Source organism: Camelus ferus, chromosome 34, assembly GCF_009834535.1.
Source record: "Camelus ferus isolate YT-003-E chromosome 34, BCGSAC_Cfer_1.0, whole genome shotgun sequence".
NCBI classification, from domain to species: Eukaryota; Metazoa; Chordata; class Mammalia; order Artiodactyla; family Camelidae; genus Camelus; species Camelus ferus.
The window spans coordinates 7,498,803-7,522,349 of record NC_045729.1 but is presented as its reverse complement, the minus strand read 5'-3'; the positions used below and the strand labels follow the sequence as shown (position 1 = coordinate 7,522,349).

General features: G+C 33.7%; 1 protein-coding gene across 1 annotated transcript in view; it reads left to right on the top strand.

Moving 5' to 3' along the window:
* The window catches only part of ETNK1 (ethanolamine kinase 1), a 47,731-nt gene that overhangs the window by 9,316 nt on the left and 14,868 nt on the right, over positions 1-23,547 (top strand). Inside the window, exons 2-4 of the mRNA XM_006184542.3 lie at positions 1,848-2,107; positions 12,259-12,399; positions 16,941-17,083. Of these exons, the coding sequence (XP_006184604.1) occupies positions 1,848-2,107; positions 12,259-12,399; positions 16,941-17,083 (544 nt within the window). The remainder of the gene's footprint in view (positions 1-1,847; positions 2,108-12,258; positions 12,400-16,940; positions 17,084-23,547) is intronic.

Genomic DNA, 23,547 nt, shown 5'->3' with positions numbered 1-23,547 from the left:
ATACTAATGTTATATGATGTTTGATATATATATGTAGACAGAGTAGATAAACAAGGTCCTAGTGTACAGCACAGGAAACTGTATTCAATGGCTTGTAGCAACCTGTAATGAAAAGGTATATATACCTGTATATGTATAACTAAATCACTATGCTGTACACCAGAAACTAATACAACACTGTAAATCAAAAATTAAAATTAAAAAATGTTTAGAAAAAGAAATAGCGTGCTCTTCAGCGTAGATCTTAATAAAATGATGATTGGAATTGAGTTTTAAGTGCATATGCTTCTTGCCAATGTCTTCCTACATATAATCTTTTTGAAATCTAGGCGGAAAGCAATGTTTGTATGTTTCTGCATATATGAAAAACAGATACTCAAAATAAGTTTTTTCACATTAGCTCATAAAATTTATCTGTATTAGGTGAATAAGGGTAACAGTCAAATCTGTATATAATAAAAAATATAAAAATTTGTTAGAGTTACACTAACTTTAGTAAATACTTTCTTTCAAATTTTACCTGAAGATCTAATCTGAAGCCTTTTCAGATGTCATTACAACAATCTTGTGAAAATAAAAATATTTACCCTCTTTCTCAAGCATTAGTTAAATGTGTTTACGGTTATAACTTACCCTCTGTGCACTATTCCTGGTCTTTCCTAGTTGTCTTGGGAAAAATGTCCTTAACTCTTGGTTTCACTTTTACCTCTTATCCCTTTATTCCACCTGAGAGCCTCCAAAAGCTCTGAATTATAATTGAGTAAATAGAAAGTTAGTTTTAGCGTCAAACTAGTGTAGAGGAAAACAAAAGTTGCACTTTTTGAATAGAGTTAGAGAATTAATATTACTAATGATCTGTTTGTATTTTAGTATGTAATTTGTGCTCAAATCTAAAAAAGGACTTTAAGTACTTGACTTAAAGCTCTTGAAAAGTCCCCAAACTGCCTTTTAGAAAATATCAGAGAAATCTTTAGCTACTTCTCTGTGTTCCTCGAATTAAGGTTGTTCTTTTATTAGCTGTAGTTTTCAATTTTAAATTATAACCTGAATATTTAAAACAATGTCTAATGCGTATTACATTAAGTAATCTTTGAAAATAACATTTAAAATATAGTTTTTTATAAATTGGAGATTTACTGTAAGTTATAGTACATTATATGTATGTATTTAAAATTGTGAACGTTATTAAGGACTTTATGTCACATACTGTGCTAGCAAGAAAGCCATTTTCCCTATCTTCAGAGACTTTCTAATCTATTAGACATAGGAGGGAGAGAGTGTGTATTGTGTACACACACACACACACACACACACACACACACACGCCTACACATTTGTAATGATTCTGGTACAAAGCAGTGAGATACAATAGGTTTTTTAAAAAAATTTTCTTCTTCCAGCTTTACTGAGACATACAGCACTGTATACTTTTTTTTTTTTTTTTTTGGTGGAGGGGGGAGATAATTAGGTTGTATTTATTTATTTAGCTATTTTAATGGAGGTATTGGGGATTTAACCCAGGGCCTCGTGCTTGCTAGGCACACTCTTTACTACTGAGCTGTACCCTCCCTAGATTGTATAGAAATACTGGAGATTGAATAATTAATACTTTTAGATCAAAAAAGACAAAATGTTGTAGGAATTAAGGGTAATATATTAAACAGTAGCATTCCTTTTTGTTTAAATCGAGAATTAAAATAATAGCTATGTTAGGCAAAAGTATTTAAAAGTTGTGTTAAAAAGTAGGTATTTTCATTCATCTAGTATTTAATTATTTTTAGCTTATCTCCTATTCCTTAAAAGTAAGTAATTGTTTTTTCCCCATCTCTCTCTCTTTTTTTGGACAGCTTTTCACAGATGGAATCACAAATAAACTTATTGGCTGTTATGTGGGTAATACAATGGAGGATGTAGTCCTGGTGCGAATTTATGGCAATAAGACTGAACTATTGGTCGATCGAGATGAGGAAGTGAAGAGTTTCCGAGTGTTGCAGGCTCATGGCTGTGCACCACAGCTCTACTGTACCTTCAATAACGGACTGTGTTATGAATTTATACAGGGAGAGGCACTGGATCCAAAGCATGTCTGTAACCCTGCCATTTTCAGGTATATTTCTTTTTCTTAATAATTTTTCCTTTTGAAAAATGAGAGTATTAAGTGCACTAAGGAAATATTTTTCAAAACTGCCTTTTCTTCCTTTGAGCAGCTGTTTGGTTAACTTAGAAACTTCCTTTAGTTTGGGGTTTGTTTTGTCTTGTTTTTGCTAAAGAAGAAACATTCCATCTGCCATTCTTATAGCTAACTCTTTGCAAAAGAAAGGACTGTGAGCAGTGTTACCTGAGCCTGCTGCAGAGCGTCAAGGCTTCCCCTTCATTTTTTAAAGCAGTGCTTGAGTTAAAGCATTACATATTTCTTATTACTAAGTTTTGTTACTCAGCTGCTCATAGTTTGAGTTCTTGCTTATTAAGATTCTTTTCATTCTTTTAATGCTTCTTTGTTACTCTTTAAACTTTTAATTATTTAATTCAGAATACTATGTTTTCTGTAGAATAATGTCTTGCATATGCTTGATCATTTTTCTAAAATTGCTGTCTTTTAAAACTCTCTTTCTGCTCTTGAAAACTTGTAAATGGGCTTGATTTGAAAACAACAAGTTCATTTGTAGTTTAAAAGTTCTCAATGATTTTGGTCTCAAGACCCTTTTACAACTCTAAAAGATTATTGAGGACCCAAAGAGCTTTTGTTTATATGAGTTATATTTATCAATATATACCATGTTAGATATTAAGGCAGATTTTTTATAATAAAAGATTATCAAGTGCATATTTTTTTAGCTGTTATGTGATGACATCATCACAGCAGTTCATGTAGCTTCTCAGAACTACACCGTATACTCATTAGAAAATGAGAGTGAAAAAAGTGAGTAATACTTTATGAAAATAGTTTTAACCTCATAAACCTCCTGAAAGGGACTAGGGTCTAGGGATCCTAGATTACATTTTGATACTTGCTGAGTTAACGCACTGGTAAAAACAGAATGGACTGGTATCATTTATTTATTTTAAACCTGTTTCAAATCGTATTTTAAGGTATTTTGGCATAGGAATCTACTTAAATCCTAGTTTTTAGTTGTCAGATATGGTCTCTTCTCTTACATGAGTGTGCTGTTTAGAATATGTTGAAGGATCCTGATTAATTTATGTTTGTTCTTTTGTGTTAGAATTTTTTTGTAGTCTTCAAGTTTGCATGTAAGTTATTTATTTATAAACCCTCAATCTTGTTCATTGTGGTTGAGAAATATCTATGTAACAGGATTAAAAATGAATAGATGCATAAATTACACCAAAGGAAAAGCTGGAATTAGATTCAATTACAAAAAAAATATATTCCATGATATTGTTAGAGAAGGGACATACGAGCTTCCTAGTAACTAAAGCAGGGAGGAAAATACTAGTTTTAAGAGTCAATGTCCAGAAGATTTAAGAAAAAAGTTGTTTAAGACTAATACTGTTTTCACTGGTGTAGCAGTCTTAGCTGACTTTATAAAAACCACGTTTTCATACATTCTACTTTGATATTCTTAAGCTCTCTTTAATATACTGAATTTAAGCTTTCAGTTGAACTGCTGGCAATGGTACTGTCTGCTGCTCAGAAGTTCATATTCATGAGGTTTTCAACTCATTTTACTATTACATGATGGAAACTGGATGTCTGGAGCAGTTTTTTCTCTTTCAGTGATGGTGGGAAGTTGTGGGATCAGGAGCCATGTGAGATTCTGTTTTAGGCGGTATAGCTCTGTCCCTAAGAGTACACTGTGGAGCCAGATTGCCTTACTCAGTTTTATGAACTGTGACTTTGGGCATACTACTTATATGTTTTCTGCCTTTATTTCCTCATCTAAACAATGGGATTAATAATAGTTTCTACCTCCAAGGTTGTTGTAAGGATGTAAAAAGCTTAGAACAGTTCCTGGCACATAATAAACAGTTAGCTTTTATAATTATTGTTTTTCTTAAGACTTTTCACACCGTTATCAACTTCTACAGAACTTCTAACAATTTGAACATTAACTGAAGAAAGTTTTAAAATGCTACTTAGGCAAATTATCATGGATATTACCAATCTATTGTCTTTGTTATGCTTTTAGGAACATACCTTGAATTTTAAAATTCAGACAGACTTTTATGCTTTTGAAAACTAGCTATTATGGCATATAGTGTTCCTTGAGGTGGGAAAGCAGCATATGGATGTGGCATAGCAAATATTTATTGCCACTACCCCTCCCTGCACCCCCGCCTCCAGCCCTTGGTTTGTAACAGACAATACTAACCTATTTTGAAATTCTTTCTTCCTGAACCTAGATGAGACCTCAGAATCCTTCAGCTAGACAGTTTTAGGTATTTATTACCCATTGGTTCTCTCTTGTTTTGGTTTTATTTTAACTTCCTTGCAGAGATCATTTTATACTAAAAATTCAGGATTTATTTTTTTCACTAATACTGAATAACAATAGTAATGCATATATTACAGTTCTGTTACTTGGAGAGATAATAAAGTGATGATGGTGGCTAATTCTGATATAGCACTTAATTGGCTGGATACTGTTCTAAACACCTTATGTATATTAATACATTCAACTCATAACAATCCTAGGGGATAGGTAATATGATCACATTTTAATAGATAAGAAAAGTGAAGTGCAAAGATTTTACGTAATTTGCCTAAGATCACATGACTAGTGAAAGTACAACTCCAAAGAATACTAATGGTGAGTAACTACCTTTCTACTTACTTATTGAGAAAAGAACATAAAATGTAAGGAAAATAGTAAAGCCTTTGTAATACCACTTATAATAATTAACTTGTTATGAAAATTTGTATAAAGTGAATAGACTCAATAAGAAAATAAATGATTTGTTTTCCTATTTATTGATTTCTGATCTTTTTATATAATTAATTATCATTAAGCTCACCACAGAATTGCTGTTCTAACAGGAAAGCTTTTCATAATTGATCTTTTAAAGCTACCTTAAGTGGAGAAATTTAGTCTGTGACAGACAATAACCTTGGGAAAAAATAAGCTAAATAGTATACAGAGGAACAGAAACAGTTTTCAAAGAAGTACAGATAGTTTACTTTGGTATAGTTGGGAAGTTAGGCAATGTTTAACTGTGATAACATTTGAACTGGACTTTAAAGGATGAGGCAGAACATGGAGAAGGCTGAGGGAGATGACAGGTTAAAGACTGAGTTGCATCAAGTTAATGTTTAAGTAGTAATTTGATTTACGGAAATTTATTATGACCTTTCAGATTTTTTACTTGAACTTTTCTGTAGCAGTCAAATATTGGAGAGACCTTAAATTTTTTTTTTTTTTAATTCAAAGGTGTTTGGGAATTTTCTGATCAGATATTTCTCTAAAACTTGCCTCTTGGCTGGGAATCCTGCCTGAGATTTAATTAAAACCAGCCAGCAATAGACATATTGGGAGAAATGCAGTTTAAAATGAGTTATATTGCACACTTATCAAGGAGCATAACCAAAAACACCAACTTCCAGTACTGAGGGTGTTGTAGTGGAACTGGTACACTGAGTTGCAAGTAAAATTGGTAATGTTCTCTTTTGGAAATCGATAGGGCAATATACAGTAACTCATTAAAAAAGCTATATGCTTGTTTCTGTCACAACAGCTCTTACGTTTAGCTATAACTAAGGTATATCAGCACAAGTAAGTGTTTACATAACTATTGAAATGATGATTTTGAATATTGTTTAAAACATGCAAAATGTCTGATGCAGGGCTAAGAGGAAAAAAATCAGCTTAATAGTTGAACTGTGGCTACAATCAGGCAATAATTTGCTTATGTGAAGACTCAAGGGGAGTTTGTAAAAAAAAGAAATAAATTCTGGTAGGAAGGTAGGATTAGGGATTTTTTTCCAGTTTCAAAAAATGCCTATTCTTTTTATAATGCTCTTAATTTTTTAAAAGCTTCCAAAAGGGGGAGCAATTAGTGAGTATTAGTGGGTATTGGAGGAGATTTTCTGAAGCCTTGAGATTTTCAAGCATTTGGCTTTATTGAGTATGGGATTTTAAAGTAGCATTTGCCTTGATTTTAGTGCAGTAAACCTTACTTACTGAGACTAGGTAGAAGGACCAATCTATGATAGTGGAAATCAGAAATCTTTAATTTTTTATTGCCCTTTTGTATATACAAAAACAAATTAATAGTTTATTAAATAATGTTAAGTTACTTTAGTAAAGAGATGTTTTTAAAATAGTTTTTTCCTGTTGTATATAAAATTTACTTCTAGAAGGCAAAGAGCTCTAATCAAGTGTTTTTAAGAACTATATTCTTTTTTAATGACCATTTATTTAATTAAATTTTTTCTTTTTAATTGTGATAAAATAGATATAGCAACATTTACCATCTTAAATCATTTTTAAAGTATACTGTTCCATAATACATTCATGTTGTTGTACAGCTGGTCTCCATAGTTCTTTTCATCTTGCAAAACTAAAATTTTATATGCATTAAACAACAGCTTCCCATTCTCCCCTACCCCTATCCTTGGCAACCATCATTCTGCTTTCTATCTGAATGAATTTGACTCTAGGTACCTTTTGTAAGTGGAATCTTACTTTTGTCTTTTTGTGGCTGGCTTATTTCACTTAGCACAATGTCTTCAAGGTTCATCCATGTTGTAGCATGTGTCAGACAGAATTTCCTTTTTTTAAGGTGGAATAATATTCCATTATATGTATGTACTGTGTTTTGTTTATCCATTAATCCATGGATGTACATTTGGGTTTCTTCTACTTTTTTGTTTTTTTTTCACAATGCTCTTATGAATGTGAGAGTGCAAATATCTTTTTGAGACCCTACTTTCAATTCTTTTGGGTGTATAACCAGAAGTAGAATTGCTAGGTCATACAGTAATTCCATTTTTAATACTTTTAGGAACTGCTATGCTGTTTTCCATAGCGGCGGCACCAATTTACATTCCCACCAATAGTGCACAAGGGTTCTGATTTCTCCAGGTCCTTCCTAACACTTTTTAGTTTCTTTGTTTTTTTGATAGTAGGCATCCTAATTGCAAGAAGGTAATGTCTCATTGTGCTTTTGATTTTTATTTCTCTAATGATGGGTTAGTCATGTTTAGCATCTTTTCTTATGCTTGTTGGTCATTTGTGTCTCTTCTTGGAGGAAATGTCAATTCTAGTCCTTTACCAATTTTCTAGTTGGATTATTTATTTTTTGTTGTTGAGGTATAAGAGTACTTTATATATCCTGGCCATTAACCCCTTATCACATGTATGACTTACAAATACTGTATATGTATATGATTTAAGGAAAGTATTAAGGAACTTCTTTCTTTTACTTGTGGATATCCTGTTTTCCAACACCAAGTTTTGAAAAGACTGTCCTTTGTCTTTGAATGGTCTTGGCATCCTTATTGAAAGTCATTTGATCATAAACTTGAGGGTTTATTTCTGGGCTGTTTGTTCAATTGGTCTATATATCCATCACTGTGCCACTACCACTGTTTTGATAACTATAACTTTGTAGTAAGTTTTGAAATCAGGAAGTGTGAGTCCTCTAACTTTTTCCCCCAGGTTGTTTGAGTTATCTGGGCTTCCTTAAAATTATATTTGAATTTTAGGGTGGATTTTTTTCTATTTATGCAAAAAATGCAGTTGGGATTTTGATAGGAATTATTTTGAATCTGTAGATCATTTTGGGTAATATTGACATCTTAACAATATTATCTTCCAGTCCATGAACATGGGATGTCTTTCTGTTTGTTTCTGTGTTTAATTTTTTTCAGCAGTCTTTTGTTTTAAGTGTAGAAATCTTTCACCTCCTTGGTTAAGTTTATTCCTAAGTATTCTTTTTGATGCTGTTGTAAATGGAATTATTTTCTTAATTTTCTTTTTGGATTACTTATTGTTAATGTAGAACTACAACTGATGTTATATATTGATTTTGTGTTCTGCCACTTTGTTGAGTTCATTTACTAATAAAAACCATTCATTTTCTTAACAAAGCCATCCTTCACAAATTGCATGTTTTGTTAAAGCCCAATTAACTTTAGATGAATATAGAACTTGTAAATAGGATTTACTTATTTTTTAAATCTGTTAGCAAAGCCTATTTTTAAATATGTAGCTGCTATGCTTGCAATTGAACTATACTTATTTCCATGAGGATATTTGTATAATACATGGATTTTCTTCCTTTCCTTGTTAATTTTGCTGTAGAAAAGATAGACCAACAGTTCTGAGAAATTGACTTGAATTCTAGATTTTGAAAGAAGGCTTATACAAGATATGACTTGTCAGAGAACAAAGACTATTTCAAGTGGATAGTCACTTTGTTTTTCTATAGCAAGGCATTAATTTTGGTACAATTCTTATTATTTGAGATTTTTAAAAAATCCAGGGTAGATTTTAACCTACCTGACAATAAATCTAAAGTGGTAGAATTCTTTGGTAAATTTCTAAATCCTGAGTCTGTTGCCAGGGTAATGTCTCTCATTCATTAAATATCTAGTGCCTTTTCTTAGTGCTGAATGCTAAGATAGAATAAGGCATGGTCTTTGCCCCTTGTAGAATAACTTAGTGACAGTATTTATCAAAACTGTTAATAAAGCAGTTTCAACTATTGCTATTTTTATTTGCTGCTATTTAGAAAAATTACATAGGAAAATGCTATGAAACATTTTAAACAACACTGAATATATTTTTGCCATTATGTAAACATGATACTATCATTTAATACTAATTTTGTCCCTTATATAATCAAATTCTGTTTTAACAGTGCACCTATAATAAGGCACATATGTCTGTAATTTACTTTTAAGATATTACATTAGCTCTTAAGTTTTGATACACATTTTTGTAAATATTAATTTTGTTATTGTATGATGATCATTAATATTTTAGTTTGTTTTCCATTTAAGTAGGTATATATCATGTTATATAGAACTGTTTTTAAAATTTCATATAAAATTTTATTGTTTCACCTGTAATTTTAGAAATTTGTTCAAAGAAGAAAATTACATTTGATAATTTTTGATAAATATCAATATCATTTGGAAAATTTTGCCTCTTTCATTCCATAGTTTAATATTTCCATTGTAACTAGTAGGAAATTGGTATGAGATAGGAAGTTAGTCTTCAGGATCTTTGTATATGAGTACAAATGTGAAATTCATGCTGTCATTATTGAACTTACATCTTTAAATTTAGTAAATTTTTATGTAAATTTTTTTCTGGTATTCAGGGCGTATCATGTTAGATTTGAAGAAGAGTTAAGATTGTGTAATAGGCCAGTAATTTGATTTTCCTTGTAAGGAAGCTGAGACTCAGAGAAGTGAAATGATTTGCTTAAGTTTAGACTGAAAATGCAGTGGCAAAGCCCGATGACAGCCCAGCTAGCTCTGCAGCACTAACTGCAGTGCCCTGCAGTGCTAACTGCGGTGCCCTGCAGTGAAGGGCCTTGGCTTCTGCGTCACGTCACCAGTTCAAATCCTGGCTCAGCTCTGGCGAGCCCCCATTCCTCTAGAAAAACTGACACTCAGAATTAGTAGGTGCTTTTTCTTCTAGCAGCTGTTCATGTTCAACAGATTCAGTTATCATCTAAGAGCCCTTTGGAGTCGTGGCCATGATATTTTATTCACTTTTGATGTATTTACCATAGAATTGTCATTCCGGACGCTCCTAGCTGAATAACTTATATACAGGCAACTTCTGAGACTACATTTTGTATTTTGCAAATTAGAGTCTTCTACAAACTCTGGGGTAAAACTATAAAAAAAAGACATTATGATTTATTTTTAAAACAGCAAATAAAATTTGTTAGTATTGAATTCCTGTTCTAATATGTGATGCTTCTCCTGAATTACATTCAGAACAGTGGTATAGATTGCCCTGTGAGTTTTATGTAACGTGGATTACCTTTCTTCAAGCCTCTTGTCCCAGCTTCCATCCTTAAAATTTTAAAACCAGTTCTTACACACACACACACACACACGTACATATGTATACATACATACATACATACACATGTGTGTGCATATGTATGTGTGTATTTGCACTCTTCTTTGTTTTGATTTTGTTATCACTTGGCTTTTTCATGAAGTTTCCTAGTGCTTAAAGTACTGTATGTTCATTTGGGCCTAGCTTTCTATGCATGTATGAGAGATTGGCATAAAAATAGAATTTTTTCCCCTGTATTCTTGTAGAATATGTGCTCTTAGGGAAATTCAGCTAAGTAATAATTATTTAATTTATATAAAAATGTTTATTTGCTGATTTGAGAGGTATGAACCAAAACACACATACCTAAAAAGATCACAGATTTTAATATTTTGGTAATGAATTAGGACTCTTGATTGAGGATGATAATTTGAAAATTCAAATTGACTCAAAGAAGAAGGAATTTGTTGATGCATGTATCTAAGAATACTGAAGTCAGGCATGGATAGATCCAGGTGCTCTAGCAGTGTCATTAGGAATATCAGTCTCTGTTTTATTGTGCGTTAGCTTTATTTTCTGGCAAGCTTTAAGAAGGGCAAATATAATATCAGCAGTTTCTGACTTGTCAGTTTGCAGTGTATGTGTTGTAGGGATGCGGCGTATGTTCCTCTTTTCCTGATAGCTGCAATCAAAGTCAGTAGCTTCAACAAGAGCCCTGGGGACAAATCCTTTTGCCCTAGCTTGGGTTATATGTCCTGAACCAGTCACTGTGGCCTGAAGGTTGAATACTCTGGGCAAGTCTGTGTCATACGTTCTCTCCTAAAGTTAGCGGTGCAGATGGAATAGGGAGTTAGGATCGAGATCAGCTCAGTATGAAGCACATGAACTGAAAGTGAGGAGATGGAAGTTTCACCGAAGGAAAATCAGGACTCTTAGGTAGATAGAAATATTCATTGTAGTGTAAAAATATGATAAAACTGTTACTTAATCACAGATTGGTGAGGGATTACTACACTGCTAGATTCCCTGTGTGCCTTAGTTAGGTGGTTTTTGCATATTAAGTTCATCTGGGAATCTTTTAAAAAACAGCTTGATGCCCTGGCTGTACCCCGAAACAATTAAATTAGAGTTTCTGGGGGTAGTTGGGTAGTGCTCAGCCTCTGTGTTGTTTTTTTTTTAATTTTCATAGGTTGATTTCAGTACATAGCAAAGCTAATGTTTTTCAGAGAATTTCTTGTTAACACAGTTACAGAAATTAATTCATAGAACCTGTTTATCTGCCCACTTTTTTACTTCAGTCCCTTTTGCCCTTTAACGTCAGTGACTTCAAAAGCAGAATTGGGCATTATATCAGTGCTCCTCGAACTTTACAGTGGATTAAGATCACCTGTAAATCTTGTTTAAAATGAGGGTGCTGGGTCCCACCCCTGAATCCTGATTGAACAGATCCGAGGCAGAACCTCAGCCATCCCTAGGTGGCGCTTTGTTGTACACCCTTCAGCTGTACTTTGAGGAATATTATGTTAGATGGCTAGCATCTTGAAAATTTGCGATTTTTAAGTTCTTTTTTTGGTAGATGACTGTTAAGTCACTTTTCTACCTACAATTCTGTGGGCTGTATTGTCATTTATTTCTTATTTCTGTTTGGTATGCTTATTCCTCCTTTAACATTTGCTGTGCTAAGTTCTGTAGGTACAAAGATAGTGTATACACAGCTTCAGATCACTTTGTTGTTGTATCAGGATTGATTCTAAAATCATAAAATCCTAACGTTTCTGCAGAGAATTGGTTAACACCCTTATAGAAATCAGCTCTTAGAACCTGTGTTTCTGCCCTGTTACCTTTTTACTTTAGTCCCTTTTGCCCTTTTACTTCAGTGACTTCAAAAGCTCAAAGTTAAAACGACTCAGTACAATTTAAATGTATCAGTGATTAATGTCTAAATATGTGCCTTGAAGTGATTTATAGTTGTGTGTTGTTCTGCTGATCCCAAACACTGTATAAACAAAATAGGCTGCCTACTTCCAGATACTCATCCTCTTTTAGACATAATACTTAATTGCTGTATTAATTTTAGGCATTTCTTCCTACTTATGCTTTAAACATTTGTTTGCCTCTCCTTGTGAGAGTTGGCTTGCCATATTATTTTGAATCTTATATATGGTAAAAATAAATCATATTATAAGATAAATGCACCCTAATTATTTTAGTTTACCTTTGTGTAGATATGAACTGTATGGTGCTTAACATTTTCTTTTTATGTTTTGTTTTTAAACAGGCTAATAGCACGTCAGCTGGCTAAAATCCATGCTATTCATGCACACAATGGCTGGATTCCCAAATCTAATCTATGGCTAAAGATGGGAAAATATTTCTCTCTCATTCCCACAGGATTTGCAGATGAAGACATTAATAAAAGGTAAAATTATTTTTACATTTGAAATTATGTTTTACATTGCTTTGTTCTATATATAGGGTTTCAAAGATAACTATAAGGTTTCTGTATATAAAATCTGGTTTCGTTTACTGCTTTGCATTTAAGTAAAATAAGCATTAATTCATTTGACTCTCAGAAGGCACTACAGAAATAACCACTTCTCTTCTACCAGTCAACTTAAAAAACCAAAAAGCAACCCTTATAAAAGTGGGGAAATGGGGGGGGTGCAAGAAACAAGTATAGAACATTTATTTGAAAGTAAACATAATGTGAACATGATATAAATATCACTATGAATGGGTGCATTTTTGCATAATTTGAGTTGGCCATAGAGACCTTTTAAAAAAGTTCGTTGTGCCCAAAGAAAAGCTGTTTTGCATGGGCCTGGAGATCTATATTGGGCAGTGTAGTAATAACAGAGTGTGGAAAAGTTTGGGTTGTCTTAGTTCTTTGGGACTATTTAAGTCTCAAATAATGAGGTTGAAAATTCATTTACTGAAGTCTTACTCAGCTTTTGTAAGACTGACTCTCCAGGTTCAAACTAAGGTATTTCATTATTTCCTATATAGAAAAATTTGTAAATCAGTATTTAGAATCTCAATTTTTTGAACTTTTTTTCTCCCAGTTTTATTGAGATATAATTGACATACAGCACTGTATGAGTTTAAGATGTACTGCGTAATGATCTGACTTACACACATCATGAAATGATGGCCACAGTAAGTTTAGTGAGCATCTGTAGTCTCAAATAGACACAAAGTTAAACACATAGAAAAAATTTTTTCCTTTATGATGAGAACTCTTAGGATTTACTCTCTTAACAACTACCATATATAGCATACAGGAGTGTCAGTGGGTCTAGTGCTGGCCCACTTGGGTGGAACCAGGTTCTAGGGTGGGTGGTTATGGGGCCCAGTATCCCAGATCTAGTGGCGGCCTGCTGGTGGACAGGGCCCAGATCCCAGAGGGTCTGGGACCTAGTACCAGCCTGCTGTTGGGTGGATCCAGGTTCCGGGGTCTCTGGCTGCAGGGCCCTGGGGGTCTCCAGAGTTGGTGTCAGCCCACCCAGTAGATGGGGGCTGGTTCCTGGCACAGCTGGCCTTGGGTTTCGGGGTGTCTGGAAGTTAGTGTCAGCTTGCTGGTGGGTGGGGCCAGATCCCTGGGTGCTGCCTGAGGGGCCCAAGTTGTCCTATAGCTTTGCCTGCTGGGGTGGGCCTGTGTTCTGGTGCTAATAAGCTAAAGTGAGGATTCCAATATGGCGCTTGCCAGCTCCAGTGTCCTCCTGGGAGAATGGGCTCCCCAAATGGCTGCTGCCAGTGTGAGGGTCCCCAGGGTGAGCGCCAGTTGCCTTCTGCCTCTCCGGACACTCTTGAAGGTCAGCGGGTGGATCTGAGCCAGGCTCTTCTCCCCTGGGCCCCGGGGCATGTGGGATTTTGTGTGTGCCCTCTAAGAATGGAGGGAGTCTTTGTTTCCCACAGCCCTCTGGCTCTCGAAAAGTGTGCCCTTCAAAACCCAAACATTCTGGGGCTGGTCTTCCTGGTGCAGGATTCCCGGACTAGGGAGCCTGATGTGGGCTTGGACCTCTCACTCCTCATGGAGAGCTCCTGCAGTTGTGATGATCCTCCCATTTGTGGGTCGCCCACCCGGGGGTGTGGGTACTGACTGCACCACATCCCAGCCCCTTCCACTCAACTCACTGTGGTTCCTTATTTATATCTGTAGTTGTAGAAAATCTTTTGTGTTAGCCTTCTGGTCTTTCTCATCAGTAGTTGCTCTGTAAATAGTTGTAATTTGGTGTGCTTGTGGGAGCAGGTGAGCTCAGAGTCTTCCTCCTCTGCCATTTTGGCCACTCTTTACCCCGAGCACAGTCCTGCTGGGACCCTCTGACATACTCTGTGGCTCCCACCTGAGAATTTACACCAAACATGATTTCACATAATGTGATTAATACTAGTACAAAAATTGGAAATTTTATTTTGTCCTTATATCTAAATGTACACGAAGACTTCACCTTTTATATTCAGGAAGTCTGTTTTAAGAACGACAGAGATAAGCAGGACCTAAGGATTTTTTTCTTGTTTCTTTTTATTTTTTATAATTCATTAGGGAAAAATAGCTGTATTATTCTTTTGAGTTTGATTATTTCAAAAATTAGTTTGATTCACTCTGAGTATGTGTTTCTATTTGCATATAGTTTGTCAAGCTTTGAATGGATAGGGCTGTTAGACCCTTTTAACTGGGATAGGCACACATCTGGAACTGCGTCCAGTGTGCTGGATATTCAGGAAGTGATAACATAAAGACAAAACATTCTCTTTTGAAATAGCTTCTTATTGAGAGATTTTGGGGAAAAACACGTAAAAATAATGAAGTAGGTGGCAATGGTAAATGCAAGATTTTCTTGACTTGAGGCAGAGTTGAGAGGCAGTATGGTATTGTATGGGTTAAGAGTACAAGACTGGAGCCAGACAGCCTGGGATAAAATCTCAGTTCTGCTAATTAACAGTTCTGTTGTGTGACTTATGGAAGTAGCAAAGGTAGTATATTTACCTTTTATGGGTGTTTTTGGTGAGGCTTAATTGAGTCAGTATATATAAATTGCTTAGAACAGTGCCTGGCCACATAAAGCAGCTAAATAAATGTTAGCTACTATTTTAAAAATTATTGTTATTACAATTCAGAGAAGGTTGTTTAGGTAGATTTTGGGTTACATTTTCTAGACTTGCCGAGGCATACTTTAAATCCTTGAGGTTAGTGATACTTTGGAAAAGCTAGAGATGCAGTGTCATAAATAACAAAGCAAAAGCACCTTGCCCGGTAGAAAATATACAACTGAAACATTAAAGACAATTAAAATATTAAAAATATTTTTCATACTTTCTTCCATTCCTTTTTGTTTGTAATTGTCATGTTAATAATCCTTTGAGTTCTGTTATTTCCATTCAATTCGATACTTTTAAAATAAATTCTTGAATAACTATACCATTTTGAAAAGAGCATGTAAGAATTTCTGTTGGAAGCTCTGTGCAGAAGAGAATGCAGCAGTGGGGAGAACCCTGGCCACAGCCACCTGAAGGCAAATTCACTGAAGTAAATTTGGTGTTGTAAAATGGACACGCGAGGGGTAATTTGAGAGACTGTATAGAGAAAGAATGAAGAGAACTTGGCTTAAAGTATGAAGGGAAGAAGAGAAAGAGTAGACTCACAGCAGTTTTGCAAGCCCGATGGTGCTATTGAAGAAGTAGCAACCCATTTTTGTTCCATTTTATTTTAATCAAATTATTACAAACACAATATGATAAATACTACAGACGGAGTGTAGGATAAAAAGCCATGATCGGTAATCCTGCTTGCCATACGAACTCCCACCCTTCCCAGTCTCACTACTGAGGCCATTTTTATAATAGATAAGTATTCTGTGATATTGTTATCATGATGATATAATGATTAATGATTGTATGATAATGTGAGTTGATTTATCAATAGTAGATAGTATGTATTGACTTTCAAATGTGACTTTAGCTGATTTATATTACTACATTCACTCTACCAAGCTTTAAATAGATGTTTTAGTTCTTTAATGGACAATCTTTGTAACTTTAAATAATATAGTTAAACCTGTTTTTATTAAACTCCTTGTGTCTTGGTTTCCTCACCTACAAAATAGAGATAAATATAAAACATTAATGTAGTGTTAGTAGAAGTTAGCTATTAGCTATATATATTACTCCCACACCCAAATTTGTACTGAAAAATATTTTACCTTTCTGCCCCTCAGTTTTACTGTTGCTTAGTTTCTTTTTATTTATGCTGAAGTTCATTATAGTGTTTTCTTTTTAATTCCAACTTTTAGAATAATTGGCTTGTTATAATTCAGAAGTCTGAGCAATTAAATGAAAGAACTCATTAAAAATAAATTTTTTTGGTATGTGAATCATTACGATATTATAGTATGTGAATAGTGAGTCATTATTTCATGTACCAGGAAGCTACATAGTTACAGTTTATATATATTACAAAAACAAACAGACTAACTCAGAGAAAGAGGATCTGTGGAGTATGGGGGAGGGGGAATTGAAAAGGTAGTCAAAAGGTAACAAACTTCTAATTATAGAATAAATAAATATTAGTGATGTTATGTACAACATCATAAATCAGCATTGCTCTGTGTTATATATGAAAGTTTTTAAGAGAGTAAATCCTGAGCGTTCTCATCATAAGTAAAAAAAAATTGTTTCGTTTTTCTTTTACTTTGTATCTGTATGAGATGATGGATACTTACTAAGCTTATTGTGGTCATCATTTCATGATGTGTGTAAATCAGATCATTATGCTGTACACCTTAAACTTATACAGTGCTGTATGCAATTATATTTTAATAAAACTGGAGGGAAAAAAATTAAGTTGTATATGACCAAAAAAAACGAAAAAAGATTTTAATCCTTAATGAGACTTTAAAACAATGTTGTCATTAATACAAACAAGATGTAACTTTTTTTGTTTGTTTTGTTTTAAACTAAAAGGTTCCTAAGTGATATCCCGAGCTCTCAGATTCTTCAGGAAGAAATGACTTGGATGAAGGAGATTCTTTCCAACCTGGGCTCGCCTGTTGTGCTTTGCCATAATGACCTATTGTGTAAGAATATAATCTACAATGAGAAACAAGGTAGGTATTTGACTTTAGCAGTAAGTAAAGTTTTTTTCTGTATGTTCTTAATGGTCCTTTGATCTTTTTATCAAGAAATTTAATTCAGATGCAAAGATTAAAAATATTTATGAAGTCTTCAAATGTTTTCTTTTGGTTACAAAGTCATGGTAACTGTGCTGAATTATGAATATGTCTATACATATTTATATGAAATGCGTTTCTTAGAATTGGTTTATTAGAAACAGTTTTTGGTTTCTGTTAGAGGTTTAGATGAAAAATAATAAAATGACTTTGTTTAAAAATTTTAATTGTAAAACCTACTTGGTAATCATGGTTTGAAAATGCACATGCTTGTAATGGGGGTTATTGAAAAACCAGCTGACATTGCGCTGTTTTATAAATACAGAAATTTTCTGAGTGATGGGGGAGACAGCAGTATTAGAAACAAATACGTCTCCAGGTTTCCTATTACCTGTTTATTATACTGATTTTGTTGGGTATTTTGATGCTAAGAGAGAGCCACAGATGGAGGAAATATTATTTGTAGTTGTTGAAATTTCTATCTGCTAAAATAATAATCAAGATGCTCTAGTAAATTGTTTTATAACTTTTTAAGGTAGACAGTGATACCTTTTGGTGAAATTTTTTTTTGAGAGTGTTCCTATCTTGCTGTGTTCAAATTCTTTGTTTTCATATTTAAGAAACACTCGGTTGTTTATATTATTGGATAAAGTGGTTTGAGATTTGGTTGCTAAATGGTGGATACCCTTCAATACAGAATTAAAATTTTTAAAATGCAATTTTGGTTAAGAAATTAGTATTAATTCAAAAAATCTGTTTGAAACTTTGAAGCTGTTGCATTTTGAGGGAGACAGGTTTTGAAGATAGGTGTTATAGTTGAAAGATTATTTTGAACTAAAAGTGTGCTGTTGTGAAAATATTGAAGTCAGAGAATTCTGATTTAGTGGTCATAATATACTAAATTATTATTTATGACCATTATCATATAGTGGGTTGAGACTACTGTAATGCAAAGGTTATTTTTAATTTTTGTGACTCACTTTAATTTGAAGAAAACCCATCAAAGAACACTGTCAAGGGTGGTAGACTGAAGCATGTATTTTCAAAAACATGCTTGAGTATTTTTTATGTTTGATATTTTAATGTGAATTAGAGATTCTAGTTTTTAAAAATTTTCTGAGCTAACATCTTTATTTTGAATGTCTTGAAGGATTTGTATGGAATCATTTTTTTTTAAACTTTAGGTGTACCCTAAAACATTAAAGTACTTGACAGTGTCCTTTAATTTATTATTACCCATTTATTACATATAATTGTCATAGTATATATGTACTGCATTATATTCTGGTAACCAAATCTCAATGCCATTTGTGAGACAGAGTATTAGTCATGCATTAAAGCGATATATAAGCTTTTAAGTTCAGTGCAAGATCTAATAACACATTATTTTATATAATGGAGTTTCAAGTGAGGGTCTTCATCTTACATTTGAAGTGGACACTCAGCTTTATTTTTAACTGCAAGTTAATCAAGAGACTGTTATTTCCTTTGGAATATAATTTTAACTTTTCATATTTTTATTTTATAAGTTTATTTTGCATATTCATTTCACAGAACAAACTTGTTTATAAACTAAAATATAAGGGACCAAAAAAATCAGATTACTATTATGTCTTAGGTGTAAAAAATACACTTTTACTTTTTTATTTAACCAGTTGCCTATTTAAACTGTTGATTAGTGATATGAGAAGTTCTCATATTTTCAAATAAAATCTCTGTGCTTCAGTTTGGCTTTAAGAGTTCAAGGTTGTCATTTGTTTACTTTACCAAGAGTTACCTAAATCATACTTTTGCACCTAATTTTTCTTCCCTACACGGAAATAAAGCTCACAGTTCAACAAGTGTAACTGTGTTGATACAGTTTTTAGAGTTTACCCTTCTTCATAGAAATCTATTATGTACCATTTGTTTCTCCTTGTCTTTGTGGTTATGTTTGTGTGTTAGTTATGGAGATGTTCTGTTATTTTTTTCTTACCAATGGTTTTATACTGTCTATTAGGAAGGCTACTTTGGACTTCATGGCATCCATTAAAAAAATTAATTCCTTTGTGATTAGTTGATACATAAGCATTAAGAAAACATGGTTGGAATGTTGTTCAGGTAAAAACTAAAACTCATGAAAACATGGCAAGAAGCTTATTCTTCTTATTATCATCTTACTCTGTTTCAGATTAGGAGTTAATGGTTTTGAAGTATTGTGACTGTATGACATATTTGTCTTTAGTTATAAGGAGAGGATGCCATGTCTCATACTTAAATTTACTAAATTTATATACTTCTCATTTTTTAATAAGCAAAAAATTGTATTTGAATTGTAGCATAGCATTAGTACTTTACTTACAGTTGTCATTTTTAAGGAGAATCATTAAAGTTAGAAATATGGACTGCAGAGCTCTTTACCTTAAATTTTACATTGTTATGGCTTCTAAAAGCCAAGTGTTAAATCTTGTGGAATTAAAATAGATTCTACATAGAATAAATGATTCAGCTGTGTATTATGTTCACAAATGTGTTTGATTTATTATCACTTGTTAAATCATTCATGTGATGTGAGCTCAGAGCTTCACTATTTTGTACCCACCTATGAGATATATAAAAATGGTAAGTTGGAAGCCACAGGACTGGCCTTTGCATTGTCAAGCTCAGTATCTCTCTCTAGTGTATCTCAGGCCCTTAGTTTCTTGGGATTGCAAATTTTAGTTAAACTTCGTGAGTTTATATTTGATCATCTTGAAGTCTTTATGTGTACTTTTCAACCATGATAACTTAGATTTTGTGTATTGTAACTACATTAAAAAATCTCTAAGTAGCTCTTAAAAGCACATATATTACTCTTAAAAGAGAGTAATCAAACTTTTAACTCTTAAGTAACTTAAAAGAGAAGTCAAAAAGAATACCGATTTTGGAATCAAGAACACTTGTGTTCAGATTCCTGCTCAAATCACATATGGAAGTAAGTGGTATTAGACAGCTCATTTTGTCTCTTCATTAAGTGTTTATATTTGATCCTTTACTGTCTGTGCCAGAATCACCTAAGGTACTTGGAAAAAAATGAAGTTTTCTGAGTCCATCCAAGATCAGCCGAACAAGAATTTCTGGGCTTAAGACTCTACGTATTAAACAGGTGTCTAGGGAGTGCTTATACTGTTGGTAATCTGGAACTTTAGTTTGCTTTATTTGTTGCTTAGAGATAATACCTACTTCACATGGTTCCTGACAAGATTTTGGATGATAACATGTAAAGTGTGTAGCACCGGACTGGGTACTTAACAGCTTTTAGCTGCAGCGCTAATACCACGACAGGGGTTGGCAAACATTTTCTGTAAGGGGCTGGGTAGTACGTATTTTAGGCTTTGCATACCATATTATAGCCTGTGTTTCCACTATTCAGCTCTGTGTTGTGGCACGAACCCAGTCATATACTGTTCATATAATTCATAAACAAATACATGTGCCTGTGTTCCAATAAAGCTTTATTTACAAAAACAGGCACTGGGCTGGATTTGGCCTGAGAACACATTGTTTGCCAGCCCAGTATTATGTTTATGGGATGCATTATATAAAATGTATCTGACTCTGAAAATGTGAAAATGGTTTACTGTAAGCCAGAAGGGTTTATGACTCATTGGTATGAGATGACAGTTCAGACTGTCTTTAAGCACAACTTACAGATTATTTATTAACTGTAACTTGAGTGATTAAAGTTTAAAAGTGTATATGTACCACAAAGACCACGAGCACCCTGCAGTTTATAGGCATTTTCACCTGCAAATGTTACGGGAACTGGTAGGCATCACAGGAGAAACACTGCTTCTACTTGTTTTCGTCATGTCAGTTGACAGGACTCAGGAATATGGGAGAAGAGTAAGCTTCCTTTCTGAAGTTGATGGTAGCTGTCAAGATTTTTGAAAAGTTAGTCAGTGCCAGGAATTAGGTGGTTGGTAAGACAGCGGCCCATTCCTTGCCTTCAGTGAAATGACATCTTTAAAAAGGTAAGAAAAGAATGTTTAATGATATGATGATAGAATTTGTTACACAATAAGAAAACCAAAAGCAGTGGTTCTTGCTCTAGATAAGATATGACTTACCAGTCATCTTTTAAATTAATCAGCAATTAAAAAAATTTATGCTGAACAGAACAAATTTCAATATTGCTTATTGGTTGACTTCAAATCTCATATTTTAATTTCAGCTAACTTTTTAACTGCTGAATGTTAGAAGCTTTTGAGTTTATTGTCCGTGTCTTGCTGCTCTGTCGGAATGTTTATTGGTGGCTGTTTTGTTTCTCCTTTCCCTCCATTTCTTCATAAAAGCTCATGTAAAAATCTAATATATAACTTTAAATTTTAGTAATGGCAGCCATTGATTATTTACTCTGTCAGCAAATACACGAAGCTGATTTACAGCTACTTAAGGAAATACAATGAGTTGGAAGAAAAGCTTTTTCTGAGAGTGGTAGAGTAAACCAGGTTTTCCTTTAGCATTTTAAATGATATAAATAGAAAACGAGTGAGAGTGAGTCACCATTCTTAGCCACTTGATTGGCTCTAAATCTAATCCACTTCATTATTCATGAAAAGGCATTGTTGTGGTTGTAGTTATTTTATTGATGTTTTACTGAGAATTTTTTTGTTCGTTTTATTTTAAAATATAAGCAAGTATAAGTTTATTTTTAAATTTGCTAACCTATATTTTCCAGGGTGGAATTTTTATGAAGGATAATCTTAACCTTGTTTTAACTTGTATTCTGGATCACTAGTATAAAATAAAATATCCCTATATCAGGTCATAGAACACTTAAATGGACTGTAAAAACTGGGACTATTAAGGAAGAGATATCTAAAATAGTTACTAGTTCAGTGTTTTTTCCCTCCTCATACATTGAGCGCACTGTATGTTCAATCATGTACTTGAATGAGAATGGCAGGCCACACTTTGTTCCTTAATATTTCATGCCTATCCCACCTCCCCCGTTTAAGCATGTGTTATCAATGTGTCTGAGCATTCTTTGCAAAAACTCCGTTTATTTCACTAGCATTTGAATACTTCCTGTGTGCTCAGGATGGCTCTGTGGATTGCATGATGAAAGATGGAAGGGACCTCCTACCCTCCTGCTACCCCTCCAGGAAGCCGCATGCCGTGTGGTGGAGGAGTCAAATCACCAAACAGATATTTGCATTCAGAATGATAAGTGCTGTGGTGAAAGTGTACGTGTCCAGGGTAAAGTTTCTGGACATCAGAGTGAGAGCTGAAGAGAAAGTTTCCTAGAGCAGAATACTTCCTTTTTCTGTGTAAGAGTGAAAGCAGTTTGCCATCATTAACGTAATCATGCTTACTTTTTCTCTCTGTTCTCTTTCTGCATTACATAGGACTGTAGAGCGAGTGGAGTGAGTTAGAAAGATGTTCAGGTTCTCATATTGGTTATTTTACTTTTTATCTTTATCCATTCCTCCTTAACAGCAAAATAAAGGAGTCCAAATGAATTTGTCTTGTGAATTATATAGCCTTAGTTAACTAAACTTAATTTTTGGTTTTAAAGTACTTTAAATATTGTTTATTTTCAGCTGTACTGAGATTTGAGCAATTTATTTAACTCAGTAGGGTGTGGATTTCATTACTGTGAAGATATATAAGAAAAATATAATAAAAAGACAAATGTAGCTTCTGAAAATTCAGATTATAGTTTTATTCATTAATCTTATGCCTTACTCGTCATGTGCTAGTCAGTGTGCCAATTATATACATAAAATATAGTCCTGGCCCTTACAGCAGTGCTTCTTTACTTTTTAGAGGTCATGGATCTCTTGAGAATCCCCTCAGAAAATGCACATACACATAACATTTTGTATAAAATTTTAGAGTATTCTCATTTTCTTTCTGCCCTTGAATCCTTGATTAAAAATTCTTATCTTAATAAATTAACAAAATAGTTATTCCTTATGAACTATCACTTATTAATAGTGATGTGGACTTTCCTCTAAATAGTTGGAGATGCTAGAAATCAGGAGTTAAATTTGCAGGAGAAAAAAATTCAGTGTAATTTTTTTTTTTTGGTAGGAAAGCATTTTCCAGTAATTTGATTTTTCTGGCGCCCGAAATAAGGGAAGCAGGCCTCTTTAATTTTACTTTGTTGCAGAAGATTAAATTTAAGGTTGAGTTCCACTTTGTTTGCAGTAGTTTGAAAAGAATAGTTAATGCAGATTAAAAAAAAATTTTTTTTCCTTTTAAGCTTTGTGTCTTGTAAAATGTGAGTTTGCCAAATTTTCTTCATCTGCTACAGATTAGGTATGCCATTGTTGCTGCCATGTGGCGGCGCACCCCGTGCTTCTTAAACGCACTGACTGGAGGTTTATCGCATCACTTGTTCACATGCACGGAGCCTGGTAACAGCCTCATCTGTA